General features: G+C 42.0%; 1 protein-coding gene across 4 annotated transcripts; it reads right to left on the reverse strand.

Moving 5' to 3' along the window:
* Positions 1 to 357: 357 nt before the first annotated feature.
* Positions 358 to 14,612, reverse strand: tmc2a (transmembrane channel-like 2a). 4 transcript variants are annotated; one of them, XM_061747682.1, is made up of 20 exons: positions 14,355 to 14,612; positions 13,594 to 13,632; positions 13,084 to 13,495; positions 12,531 to 12,686; positions 11,926 to 12,016; positions 11,761 to 11,842; positions 11,577 to 11,683; positions 10,862 to 10,960; positions 9,722 to 9,864; positions 8,574 to 8,721; positions 8,297 to 8,485; positions 7,771 to 7,950; positions 7,492 to 7,650; positions 5,300 to 5,428; positions 4,539 to 4,606; positions 3,999 to 4,238; positions 3,794 to 3,919; positions 3,628 to 3,706; positions 2,734 to 2,854; positions 358 to 932 (listed from the first exon to the last, which is right to left on the reverse strand). In XM_061747682.1, exons 1-20 carry the CDS (start codon positions 14,386 to 14,388, stop codon positions 736 to 738), a joined length of 2,799 nt encoding a protein of 932 aa, XP_061603666.1. In that variant the 5' UTR covers positions 14,389 to 14,612; the 3' UTR covers positions 358 to 735. The 4 variants fall into 4 exon arrangements, with proteins under 4 accessions (XP_061603666.1, XP_061603665.1, XP_061603667.1 ...); XM_061747681.1 differs by having other exon boundaries at positions 7,735 to 7,950; XM_061747683.1 differs by having other exon boundaries at positions 7,735 to 7,950; positions 14,216 to 14,444.

Raw genomic sequence — 14,612 nt, forward strand, 5'->3', positions numbered from 1 at the left:
GGACTTGACCGGTCACTACTCCGGGGTGTATCTCACGGCTCACTCAAAGCCAACTTGGACGAGCTACAGTTACACACAACCTTATTCAAGACAAGCGGTGTACAAAAGGGCTGGATGTATGAATGCCAAGAGTGGAAATGTAAGGCACGGAATAGCCATTAGTTGCAAACGTGATTTCTTCATCATTCACCGTCCGTACCGCTTATCCTCGCTAGGGTATATGTGCCCTGTGACTGACTGGCGACCAGTTCAGGGTGTTGTCCAACTTTTGCCTGAAGCCTGGAATAGGCTGGTTGGATCATAGATAAGATACTAAGCAGGAAAAATCTCTCCCCCCAAAAAAATCCAACAAAGCCATTCAGAAATAGCATCCTCTGTTTTTATTTCATTTAAACGGTGGCTATTAAAAGAAGAGATGCATGAAAGGTCCTGCATTGCAGTGACAGTTGTAATACTGGTGGCATGTGATTTATTCTTTGTTTACTAAGTTAGAACAAATAGGTATGGACTTCCAAGCCACAATTGGTTATGCATGCTAATACAAATTGGACATGTTCATATTGGAGCAGAAAAGTGGATCATTATCAGAAATGACAACACATTATTGTTTTGACAGACTAAAAGTAAAGGGGGCCAAGTTGCCATCCCTCAGAGTCTAATTCCACAGTTCATATCAAAATCTATCAAGCGGTAACAACGAAGGCATTATGAGCCTACATGACGGTGATGCTGCCATCATCTCGGCGGGGGTCCTCTCCCACGGCCTCGGCCAGGACCGGACATTGGTCCCGGTCCTCTCGGTCCAGGTGCTTGGACTACTGGCCCTCGAGTGGCAGGATTGGAAGCTGCAAGTGCCACATCTCTCTGAAGGTGCACACCTTTTCCAGCTGCCCCAGGTTTCGTTTTCATTGGCTTTGGATCTGATGTCTTTTCTGTTTATCAAGAAGAAGAAGAAGAAGAAGAAGAAGAAGAAGAAGAAGAATCATCTTTTATTGTCATGAACATGACATGTCATACAAGGGGATGCACAAAGATCCAAGCACATTCCATTTCCACAAGATAAAACACATGGCAGGCACAATAATTCCAATAAAGATTGTTCTTTTTGGTAAAGCTTTTCTTTACAAGTAAATGAGTTACTTAACATATTTAGTTCTAAATATTTAATTTAGGAATGTTCTTTGAATACACAGTATTGTCCTAAAAATCTCAGACTTATTTTTCTGCAATTACAACCTAATTATCTACTTTGATTTGACTTGATTGACTTCCACAATCCGTATTTATCTTGTATCTGTATTATGGCGCTGGAATCTGATACCCTACCTCTTATTGTGTAGGACCCCACCTTGTGTCCTATCCTGCCCTGCAGTTCTATGATAGTAGCCTGGAGGGCTCTTTGCGTCCTCTCTCTCTCTCTCTCTCTCTCCTCCCTCCCCTTTCCTGTTTTCAGCACCCGTCTCCAATCAGCCTCATCACCCGGCCCACCGTACTCGGGTAACCTACTCAACTCCTCGTTCCCTTGTTAACTCTTGTGTCTCCTCGTTCCCAGTGTTCCTGACCCACGTCATTCCTGCCCAGCCGCCTGCCACCTGTCCACGCCTCCGCCTGCCAACACATCCAGGACCACCTCCACAACCTTTGCTCAATAAACTGTTCCCCATTTTACATCAGCCTCCGCCTGCTCTTGGGTCCAGCTACTTCCCACACGTGACACCTTGGATGTCACAATTCAACGAGAGTTAACTGCAAACATCGCAGCGCCTTAAACCAGAAGTGACGTCATGAAATGAGACAACAGCGATAAACAAATACATTTGACTCATCATTAAGTGTATACTATCCTACTCATCTAAAAATAGATATAAATGTCATTTAAATATTTTTCAAAGTCTTATTTTCTTTCTTTCATCTACTTTTGTCAATTTCAAAGTGACTCAGCAGTGGTGTCGCGGCACCCTAGTGCCCTCTATTGACCAGCCAACATTTCACACTTAACTTGTCAAACTGATTGGCTAACAATCAGCCCGCTCACCGTTACTGAGCCTGCACCGCATCCTGCCGCCATCGCATAGTGTGGGCAGCTGAGAAGATCAGCGGAAGCTCTCTTCCCTCCCTGCGGGCCGTTTACAGCACCCGCCTCACCCGCAAAGCCCTCCGCATAGCGGGGGATGCCACCCATCCGTCACACGGCCTCTTCAGTCTGCTGCCATCAGGCAGGAGACTTCGAAGTCCGCGGGCCAGGACTAGCCGACTCAAAGACAGTTTTCTTCATCAGGCTGTCAGGAATCTGAACTCTCTGCCCACCCTGACCCCTCTACCACTTCTGTCCTCTGCCCAGCTGAACTCTGACGCCTCGCAAACATGTAGATGCACACAATATACGCACACACACACACACGCACACACTCAACGCCAGACTCAGGGTTGCACCAGCCACTTTAGCAGAATTGGGGTTTTGTTATCTAATTTATAAATGTCTTATTCGCCTCGGTTCTCTGACCTTGGCTATGTTGCACACGTCACCTGACCTTTGACATTTGCACATTCCATTAATACTTTTTTAAACTGTATCTACTATAGTTTATTTAGCTTTTATATTGATGTTATTATCTGTACTGTCGTTTGCAGCACCGTAATTTCAATTCTCTGTATGTGTTACGCATATTGAAGAATTGACAATAAAAGTACCTTGTAAAAAACAAACAAACAAAACAAAAAAGGTTTACTAACCAGGCTCTGGCGGTGGAGCAGGGGGTGCCAGAGAGCGGTTTGGCAGCAGATCTTCCAAGTCTTTCATAACCTCGTTGGTGCTGTCTGTGTTGTTCCTCCGGTTCTTTTCTTCATCGCGAGCCTAGTCATAGTGTGACAGAAAAGCAGGGGAGAGGTGGAGCAGGTGTGGATCATTGCAGGAAATGAATGAATCAAAACAAAGATGCAAAGTTGCACCAAACTACCAAACTACCGTAGTATTCTGGTTATTGTGTTCAACTGAGCTCAGTCCACCCTCTTTGGGCAGCATTACTGCGCTTTGGTCTCAAAGCTGCATAAGTTTGGAGGTGAAAATACAGCTGTCTCCTTGAACCCATTCCATTCATTTTACCTTATGGCCTTCCGTTAATGGCACTGGTCAATGGTACTGGTACAACATTTGAAATCTTTTATTGCATTATTTTATTGCATTTCTATTGTATTTTTAAAGTCTACATATTGTATTTTCTTATTTTTGTTGATTGATTAATTGAACTTTTTACTTCAAACATGCAGTACGAAAAGCAAGAATTGAAAAAAAAAATCTGCCATATAAATATTCCTTACTGAAACACCATGTACTACTAGTCCATAAAGGAGTGTTTGTATTAGTTGTTGTAGTACTAGTAGCAGCAGCAGCAGCAGCAGCAGTAGTAGTGGTCGGTGTAGTACAATGTCGCTCACCTTCAACCATTGATTTTACTCCATTTAATCAATGCAACACATAAAATAGATACAATACTGCATATGCAAAAATGTTGGCAAACTGCTGGGTTTGTTGTTTGTTGTCTTTTCACACCAGTCATTTTTACATAAAGAAGCAATAGAAGGACATATACAACGCCCAGTGTGTTTACTATAGTTTTCTCCATTTACCATCTGCATCTTCTTCTTCAGATCCAGGTTGGAGGTTTTGTACGCCTCCGAAACGGAGTTCAAATAGTAGATGGCAAGGCTGGAGAAGAAAAAAAGACATTTTTGCTGATTCTCAGTGACAGCAAAGGCACGATATGTTTGTGTATTTGAGGGCCTTTGTACTCACACCATGAGCAAAACGGCTGGTATGATGAGGCCTGGGTTGGCTACATAACTCAACAGTGTCCCCATAAAGGCTGGCAGGTCCAGGTTGATCGTCTCAATGATCACATCAAACATCTTTGCCTTCCCACTTCAAAATTCAGAAGCGTTAATACATGAAATATCCACAAGGTCATATTCAGAGCAGGTTTACTTTTTGTATGCGTTACCTGAAGGGGCCGCAATCAAAGGAGGGTGGGAGGGTCATGATGGTGTAGACCACAGGCAACAAACTGAGGAAGAGGATGAGGAGCAGCAGACCCATGTAGAAGTTGTTGGACTTGGAAGCCTTGAAGACTCGCTCATGAGGGACGTTGGTTGCCATCACGGCCCAACACTGATAGTACATGGACGTGAGCAGGCGGAGCACGTTGATGCCAACCAGGCCGGGAGCATAAAATGCCCCCATCCTAAAACATTCCCACGAATTCAATCGATTCATTCAAACAAGAGCCACTGCAGAAATGAAAACACCTCGCTCTCCAGTCGCTGCCAATCGAGTGTCACTCCTATTGGTGTCACTTCCGTAGGCCAAATGTATACAGGCCATCTAAATCCATTGAATCGGTCTTAGTGAGCCATCGAGCCTATTAAGGCCATTTACACTCACTGCAATACTTGTACATTCTAAGGGATAACCACAGAAAAGTGTTGTCGTAGTACATCCCATTATTATGTTCCCAAATGTGTAGCATCAGAGAAGTTCATACCAGATCATGCCTTGATTGAAGACAAGTCCCAAAACATTACCGCTGATGTCAAACTCTCCGTATGATGGCTAAAATGGAAAGAGACTATGGTAAAAATATTGTACATACAAGTCTGTAATGGCTCATACTCCAGTATGTAGATGCTCTTAAACCGTAAAATGTTATTATTATTACTGCTATTAATGACTTTTCAAATATACAGTTTTCACTTGAATTCTGAGAAACACAAAATAGAAATCAAAATGAAATAAACATATTATTAGTGGCTGTGTATCTATGCTTGATCCATTTTTGACTTCCTGTGAGGTGGCTAAAATGTGTATATACAAAAGTGTATTGAGTTTGAAATTGTTCCTGCCTTCTCAAATGCTAAAATGTCAACTTCACTGAAATAGAAGGAGTCTGCATTAAAGCATTTCATGATGTCAGATGGTCTCCTTTTTATGACAGGTGGGCAATAACACATTTGATAAGCACTAATTGAAAGATGCGGACACCAGAATATTAACTCATATTAGTGCAGTTAGATTATTACCTCTCTGTCAGTGTCAATCAAACACTTCTAAATCAGACGGTATATGCCAAATTAATATAACAACGTACAGTATTGCCAACACTGTCATTTGTCTCAATGTATAATGTGAGTATGTGCTTTTGAAACTAAACAGTGGAAATTAAAGCATGCACTCAAAGCTATTTGAGTAATAAGTTGTTTTCTACTTTGTAGATGAACCACTTATAGGTCTCGCATGGAGACTTACAAATCCGGCCTCCAGGTCCCAGCACCAGCAGTAGTTGAGGAAGCGCACAATGACAGCTCTCGCAAAGTCACCAATCAGGATGGTCAGGTAGGTGACTTGGATGTCCGATACGGTCAGCTTCACAAACTCCTACAACATATGCATTTTTTTTTTTTAATGAAACAAAATACAGTGCCGATGAGAATTAAGTATTTCATGGTTTCCTAAAATTCTTAGTTCGAAAGACCAAGAACTACTTTATGCCATGTTTTCTAATATATTTGAATGTAACCTGATGCTAATGTTTTTGTTGAAGGAGAGAGTGGAGGGATTGCGAATTTGAGGACATTTCTAAGCTTGCAGGACACAAATACTGTAGAGCAGTTAGTGTTTGTCCAACGATGTCTCTCCCGCTTCTTAATTGGCTATTGTTCTGTTTAACCGAACAATCTCAGAGTCGGTGGCTCTGTATGGTCAATGTTGAGCATATACAAAAGGATTTGCATCTGGGAATATTAAACGGGTTTAACGTTTCCAATTGTCGCACCGCAATATGATCGGTCGGGATGATTTTCACGAGACAGCCGATAATCTGACCTTTGCTCACTTTGAATCCAGCCCGATTAGCGTTGCGTTTAATGTGTAATGTACATACCCTCCTTTAGGGGTTACAGATAGGACCAGTTTTTGGATTCCAGACAATCCATTAGCTACACCTGATGTCCAATAAATAGTGATGGCATAAATGTCAACGAATAAGGTTCAGTCTTTGTTGTTGCATTTAGTCATCAACATGTTTATTTATTTACAGTCCTGTAGCTTTTTGACTACATCATACTGAGAGCTGAGGAATATGTGCTCTTCTTAAAGGTAGAGTTTGCAGTTTAAAAAAAAAACAAAAAACACTTTCTGTCATGTTAAAATTGTTTGTATGGCCTGACAGTAGAATAATAATGAAATTATATTTTGAAAAGTCATCCCTCGCTGATCTAATGCCTCTCATTTATTGTAGTTATAATTTACAACTAGGCAGAACGGGACAAGAATCAGAGAGAGTAGAGACAGGAGGCGTGACCAAATAGCCTGTCACTCATTTGCACACACCCATTGCACGCACAGAGACACACAAGCTCGCGGACTCTTCCCAGTTACTCCCGCCCCCAAGACATGCTCATCCAGTCAAATTCAGGCTGCTTTCAAGGGCTTACAAAATGTAGAGAATTGAAAAACTCTAACCGTAACGCACAAAACACAACTTCAGACAGTCGCTGCAGTACCCTGATTTAAAAAAAATATACAGGACATCACAGGAGAAGGGAATACTTTACACCGCAATAATGTATATTTACCTAGCATACATTGACTGACATGAGCATTCCACCTCTCCAGGATTTAGCATGTTTTTGAGCAGCGGGTGCCTCTTCTGATGCCCGGGCATAGAGCTTGTGCTATTGTAGTCTTTGAGGGTGACTGTGTCTAGCGGTCTCATTTTTTTTTGTAAAATATTAACACAAAGTGAAGACACTGCCGCTCGTCTGCTGAGATGACCGTTCCCCCCTCCTTACCAGCTGCCTTCCAGTTGTCCATGTTGTTCATGCAAATTGCAGAACCACGTGATTGGCGACCAGTCGACGTCAATGTCTAACATATCTGACGTCTAACCGTCAATGAAGAGTAGTAAAGTCGATGCTTCAATCCTCGACCAATGAGTTTAACCCCTAAACGAGGGTAAAGATATATAACGGTGGTGTATGTCCTATACGCAGATGGCTGCATGGCTGAACGTGGAAAACCACCGCGTATATCATGTCACTGTTCTCACCGAGTCGTCAGGTAAGTTGATCACCTCTCATATATTTTTTAAATGATTTTGCATTCCAAAAAAATACATTACATTCCGTGTAATGTTGTGCGCTAGCCCGGCCGACCAAGATGTGCCCTGAGGCGGCCTGGCGAGCGTGATGAACCTCTTCCTGGTTCTTTTTTGTCGTCCAAGTTTAGCGAGCTGGGTATATTCCTTGGGGTCGAGATTCAAAAGGGTGAGGCCAGGGACTGCAATGAGGATACTTTGAAATATGGATAGCAGTTTGAAAACTGCATTTTGTCGCTTGAAATCGCTAAATAAAATAAGATGAATATCAGAAACACGTTGAACCTTAATAGATTGTTAAGGCGTGCCTCATGAAGTATCCAGTGAAAAAATATGTTCTTACTATACCAACAGCAGTCTCCCAGCAAGGTCCTCTGATGACATCAGCGGGGCTCATGGGGGGTGGGGTGGCCTCTGTGTCATTGACCAGGCGGGTGTAGTTGGCGTAGTATTCCTTCAGAGCCAATATGGTTGCGTTCTTTATGGACTCCTCTTCTTCCAGCTAAATGGTAAAGAGAGGGTGCGGTGGGATTAGTGAAATAGCGTTAGAGCTGTTCGAGAAGAAGCCTGGCTGCTGAAGAATCACCTCTAATACGGAGCAAGAGTGCAGACACACACACACCTTGGTGTTGACTTCGTCAAAGAGGGCAAACAGGAACGTGTAGAGGTTTCCCAGCAAAAGAGCAAAGATGCGTCCCAGCTGCCACTTGAGGGCGATCCGAGGATGGTAGTCCTCGAGCTCGGCAATGGTCTCAAACAGAGGAGGACACAGAAGGCCCAGCAGAGACATGATGATCTCCAACTGGAAAAAGAAAGAAAGAAAGAAAGAAAGAAAGAAAGAAAGAAAGAACTTTATCTGATTTGCTGGTGACATATTGTACATAATTTTCCATGGCAATCAAACAAATTATGGCAATCAAAATGTAATCCCAATGGATAGGTAATCATCAAGGATACTAATAATTGATTTAGATGAGAGTAGACTGAATATGATTTTGTGGCACTGGAGCCTTGTGCCCCCCCCCCACACACACTTTTTACCCTATGTGCGTACTTCGGAGTAGTAAAGTCGAGTTGTCAACTAGTTGACCAATCATTTTTTTGTGTGCATGTATGTGTGTGTGTCAAGTTGTTTGTCTTGACATTACCTCATTTTTCTCATACCAGCTGAGATCGTTTCTATTGGCAAACTCTTGAGACCTCTTCACAACAAAGTAGATGAGGTAGCCACTTCCTCCGAGGCTGCAGGTGATGAGGACATTAGCCAGGACCCTGAGGAACCTCCTCAGATGAATGTTCTCATCTTTCTGGTTCTCTTGCTCATCCACAATGGACTCCTGATCTTGCAGAGGATTAGCAGACGCAGTTACACATATTCTGTATGTACAGTATATCACATTCATTGAATGGGCTTGCCATGATTACCTTGAAGCTGGTGGTGATGGATGCATACTTGTTGTCCGCAGTCTCTGCATTTCCAATTAGATAATCCCAGCTGGTGAACATCTTCCAGGCAAAGGTGAACTCCCCATCCTCTCCATCACCACCACCTAGGTCTGCATTCTTTGCCATTCTGAATAATGAAACAAATAACGTAATTTCTTGTGTATAATGTGCATTTTTCCCCAAAAATATTGTCAAGTCAATAGTGCACATTATACATAGGTATAGGGGAAAACGGGGGGGAAAAAAGAAAAAAAAACGTTCCCACTTTATAAATGTATGCCGCCATCCAGAGGTTATGAAAAAGCTGTACAATTTTATTCCAATGTCACCCCCACCTAGAGGTTATGAGAAAGGTGTACCCTACACTTTCATTCCAATATGACAGGGGTACGCATGTACGTATGTACGTACATATACTGTATATACAGTTGTGCTCATAAGTTTACATACCCTGGCAGAATTTGTGAAATATTGTTGTTTTTTTTTAAATATGACTAAACAACAACCATCATTTATTTCTTTGTGGTTATGTTTTGTTTAATGATAATGCTTTTCTGAAATGCTTGACAGTTTAATTTGAATCCCATTCAAATAAAATAAAATGTGTTTCGCCTAGCCCTTCATGTTTTCTTTAAAGAATTGTACCCATCTTAAAAATTCTGCCTGGTAATCAAACATATGAGCACAACTGTGTCTTATCTCATTTACTAAATAAAACAAATAAAAGTAGGGCTGTGAATTTCCAAAATAAGAGGAAGTAAATAAGTATTACACGGTAAAAATAAATGTGCTTAACTTTGGAATAATTCTTTGAAAAAAAACGTCATGTTTTGATCATATGGGTAGAAGCAAAATCATGCATTGTAAGAATGCATTATACAGAGTTAGAAGGGTTTTCCAGAATTTTGAGGTCAATTTAGGGGGTGCGCATTATACATGGGTGCGCATTATACATGAGAAATGATGGTAGATGGGATATGATGTGTTTGTGACATGCATATACAACTGATCTCAATACTGTAGTTTGAATAATGTGACAGCAAAATCATAACACAATTGGTTTATGTCTTTTTAGTTCATTTGATTCTCAGCACACAAGGACCATCCAATCTGACTGCACGACTCACGTGCGGATGACGACCATCAAGCTGTAGCCAAATGTTCCAATCCCAACCATGAGGTAGGCCAGAGGGAGCCTAAACTTCAGCAAACCAATGGTCCTCTGACTGTTGTAATAGCCATAGAACAGGACGGAGTACTTGCAGTATCCCTGAGGAAAGAAAATATTTTCATTCCTCTTTCCTTACAGAACTGTCTGTTTTAATTTTAGCCATGATGCTTTAGGAAAATAATGCCTGTATGTACATGAAAAATGTGAGGTACGGTACATATCACTTAACCTATCTACTTTACATTTCTTGAAAGTACATGTAGCTCCTCCATTATAATCCCTTGCACAATCTAAGAGAATCCATTACAAGCTTTTACAAAGATGCCTAAAACGCATGGATGGAGGCAACCCCAATATTGCGTGAAATTGGTAAGTAACTTTTGAATGACATTTAATCCAACCATTTCCTATCGCAGCTGACTGTGGGCAAAAAAAAACAGAGCACTGGACTCGTCGCCAGTCAATCGTGGGACACGTACGGTATAGACAGTCATTCACACTCACATTCACATCGTCAATGAACAAGAACTGAACCGACACTAAATTAAAAATAGATACATAAATAAATAAAATGAGGAATCATACCAATTGATATTTTTTAGTACTAGTCATAGGGAAATCTCTATGCCTTTGGATCCAATGAATGATACAATTATGCTCATATGGCATTGTTACTAAATTAGAGAAGTGATTCATCTGTTTTTATTGATTCAACCAAAGTAAATGTATTTAAATAGCACTTAAATAAAACTTAAAACAACTGTCAATTACATTGCTCTGCAAGACAACTAAATGGATTATATAAACAATAAGAAAGTTGAATTGAAGACTTTTGATTGCCTGAATGTGAATGTGATGGCCAATGGTTGTCTGTTTGTCTGTGGCTAGGCTTGACCTCATCCACGACCCTAATGAGTCAGTCATCGGACACGTGGGGTCTGACGACCATTAACGCTCACATTCACACCGTCACTGAGTGGGAACCGAAGCCACGTTGCCTTTCGCGTAAGTCAGGCAAATGGATCACGACACCATAGGTGACGAGATATTTAAACAGATGACTTTTTATTTTGTCAAAATCCGAACTCAAACTTACGTTGAAGTCCATGAGGACAGAGTAGTCTTGAGCGGTAGCCTGCTCTGCTCTGGGAACAGTTTTTCTGGGAATGGACCCATAGGGAAGGCCCATAAGAACCTGGATTATGAAGGAAGAAAAACAAATGTGATTTTTATAATACTAGGAAAAAAAATGAATGCACACTTTTCTTTTCTTTTAGGGTTATTGTTACAGTTTGTTGTTTGTTGTACAGTTTGTTTCCCAATCATTATTGAGTCAAGTCACATTTTTTACATTTGAGAAATCTCACAGAACACCAGCAAATGTCACCAAAAAAGTATACATAATGAAATAATGATCTTGTTTCAATTGAGTCACACTTTGACTTTCTCACTGTGAAATCTGGGCCTGTTTAGTTCAATTAGTCTGCACTGTGTGGATGGCAACACAAGTGAATTGGAGCTTCTGCCATTTCATTCTTCTGCCTGTCACTTTATATTACTGGTGTAGCTAGCTAGGTGAACAATGTCGGCAGTAAATATACTAGAATTTTCATGAATATAAAAGGGAAAAAAAGTTTCCAGTGGCTTATTTCCTGAACAAATACTGGATGATCTTTTATGGCACACTTTTATGTGTTTGGGAATCATTGTTCTATACTAATGACTTGTCTGTATGCTACGCTTATGGTACTCAAGTGTATATATATATATATATAAGAATGCCATTGGCATTGTAATGACTATTACTTCACCTCAGGAATGACCACCAGTCCAAAAGTGAAACCGAACATGACGAGGTTCATCCCGTACATCCAGCGCAGGAAGATGAAGTAGGAAGCTACAGATGACCCAAAGTGACCTGAGGACATCAAAAGGAGTTTCTTATTTGCACTGCTAAGTTGTCAAATGGCAAATTGAGCAGTAACCAAAACTCACTTTCCACCTCTTTGATCTTCCTCTCCCAGGGAATACAGGCTGTTTTGAAATTGTCAAAGTCTCTCTGGAACTTAATCCATTTCTTGACAAAATACAAATATTATTATGAGGCGAAACACATGCACGCACAATGAGTAAAGGACTACAGAAATTTTTGGAACCGACCTTTGTCATCATTACTTTGTAGGCATACCACTTCCTGCCTTTTCCTTTGCCAAGGGCACCTTCAAACTTATCCACAAAATCTTGAGCTTCTCTGCGAGGACGCACAGAGGATGGAAACGCCGGTTAACTATTAATTTAACATCAGTCAACATTCACGTTTATAACATTCACTCACAAAACACAAAGAAACACTGAGTGAACATTGGAATCTCAAACTAGTTGAAGCGATGAGTAATATTTCTTTGATTGTGTGCCATGTCTCGACTCTGGCCTTCCTGTGTGAAGTTCGCATGATATTTTCACGTGGGTTTTAAGCTAAGATAACCTTTATTAGTCCAACAATGGGGAAATTAGCCAACTTTGGGGGGGGAATTCTGTGTATGCCAACTTCCTCCCAGTTAATTGAAAGCTTTAAACTGTCCACAGGTGTAAACGTGAGGGCGAATGGTTCTTTTTCTATATGTAAGCAGCCTCTCGCTCAAAATCAGCTGGCATCGGCTCCATCTCACCCGTGACCCTAATGAGGACAAGTTGACGGATGTGTATTTAAGAGGGAGAAATGATCTATAAGCCAATTATTGTCATGACCTCCAGCAGGACATTACTTCAGGTGTGTGAGTCGCCTCTTCATCCTCCACGGTTTGTTCCTGATGGTGGATATCAGTTTCTTCTTCTCCTCCACCTCCTCCATCAGCACGGCCATCTCTCCCTCGGACAAGGATTCCTCACCGTCACCGGAGCTCGAGGTGGAATCCGATGAACTGAGGATCGATGGAGACGCGGAAGCAGCAGGTTATGAGGTTATGGTTTTCTGAATTTTTACTGGGAAGTGTGGGTCGTTATGTATACTCGGAGTTCCAGACTTCCCCTTAACACGTACTTGAATATTCTTAATTCTTTGTATTTTTCCGCTTTTCCACTCTTACAGAATCTCGCTAAATTGCGACCGATTGTTTAAGGCTCAGTTCAGTCCTTGTGTGGGGTTCCTCGCACATTGCGAAAACATGCACGTCGGGTTCATTATTCCTTAGGTGCGAATGTGACTTTGAATGGTTGTTTGTCTAGATGCGCCCTGCGCCCGCGATGGTATGGCGACTGGCCCTGGAGCAAACCTACTGACGACAAGTGCGTCATAAAACGGATGGATATTCAGCCTACCTTTCTTCCTTCTTCTTCGTCTTCTTCTTTTTCTTGTCTTTGTCTTTTCCTTTGGCGTCTCCCTTCTTGCCTTTACTACCATCCTCCTCCTTTCCCCCTTTCATTCGTCCTCCATTTTTCCCCTTCTTTCCTTTCTGCTCCTCACTGCCTTCCTCCTCACTTTCCAAGGTTTTGCCTCCTTTTTGCTTATTGGCCGTGCCCCCTCGCTTCTTTTTCTTGGCGCCCTCGTCCTCACTTCCATCCTCCTCCTCCTCATCATCATCACCTCGACGTTTCTTGGTATTCGCCCCTCTTCTTGTCCTCGGAGCCTCATCGGCCTCCTCTTCATTTTCCTCACCCTCGCTGGCTGTTTTTTTGCCACGGGCTCTTCCAGCTGCTCGCCTCCTGTTCCCTCGCCTCCTTGTTGCACCGTCTGTAATGAGAGATGATGAGATGGACAGCGGTCGAGGAAGTCGATAGATGTCAGACCGGTGTACATGACGGGTACATGAAATATTGTGACTGACTTACCGTCACTGTCACTGACTTCATCTTCCATATCGATCCCAACTGTGTGATAAGCAAATACAACACACAACATGTAATTGACTGCTTTGCATGTTGTAGCGGGTCCTGCTTTTTTTTCTTTTCTTTTTTCTAAAGCACAACAAAGTTCTGGTTTGATAGTGTGATAGAGATGGGCGGCACGCTGGACTAGTGGTTGGCACTTCTGTCTCACATCTATGGACAGTTCAGACTCATCAATCGACCTCATGTGCATGTTTCTGGAACATGGGAGGAAGCAAATCTATAAAACCCTTGCACGCACTGGAGGAACTCTGCACATGAAGCAACAAGCCAAGATTTGAACCACGAGCCTCCCGACTGTGAGGCAGGCACATTAGCCACGTACAACGTTGCGCCTTGTACAGTGATACGAATAAAATATTCATGAACAGTACTGACCGAGATAAAGTTTGTCACGAGTCACAATTTTCCCATTTAATTCAAAGAAAAAAATGCTCTTAATATGGCCCAGTTATCCAGTTAATAACATATGATGTAAAACAATAGATTTCATTTCGGCTTACTTTGCATGCCAAACTTTGATCAAGGTGCATAACGGTTAAAAAAAAAAAGAATCAAAACGTACCGGCGTCATATTTCTGTCATCAAGTTGAACTCGTGTGTTAAACTAGTCATTCTTGAGTTCAAAACAAAGCCAAGCTGGCACACCAGTAGCACAGTGCATCGCATCGCATTTGAGGTGCAGAAGCGCTCATCCACTTTACCGTCATCTGTTGACAAATCCCTTCTTCTCGGCATGATGGAAAACAAATGACTTTCTGTGGCCTCTACAGCGGTTTCCTCCCCGCAGTCATTTCATTCTCGTTCGGTCTCGGCTCTCCGCCAGTGCCCGACTCGGGTATCGCACGAGGCCGTCACCATGACGACAGCAGCATGTGATCTATTCACGTGAGGTGTGCTGGATGTGCGCCATGAAAACATATTTCAGAGGTGATAGCAAGAGGTAGGCTTTCTCCAGATGA

This window comes from Phyllopteryx taeniolatus, chromosome 15 (assembly GCF_024500385.1).
Source record: "Phyllopteryx taeniolatus isolate TA_2022b chromosome 15, UOR_Ptae_1.2, whole genome shotgun sequence".
NCBI classification, from domain to species: domain Eukaryota; kingdom Metazoa; phylum Chordata; class Actinopteri; order Syngnathiformes; family Syngnathidae; genus Phyllopteryx; species Phyllopteryx taeniolatus.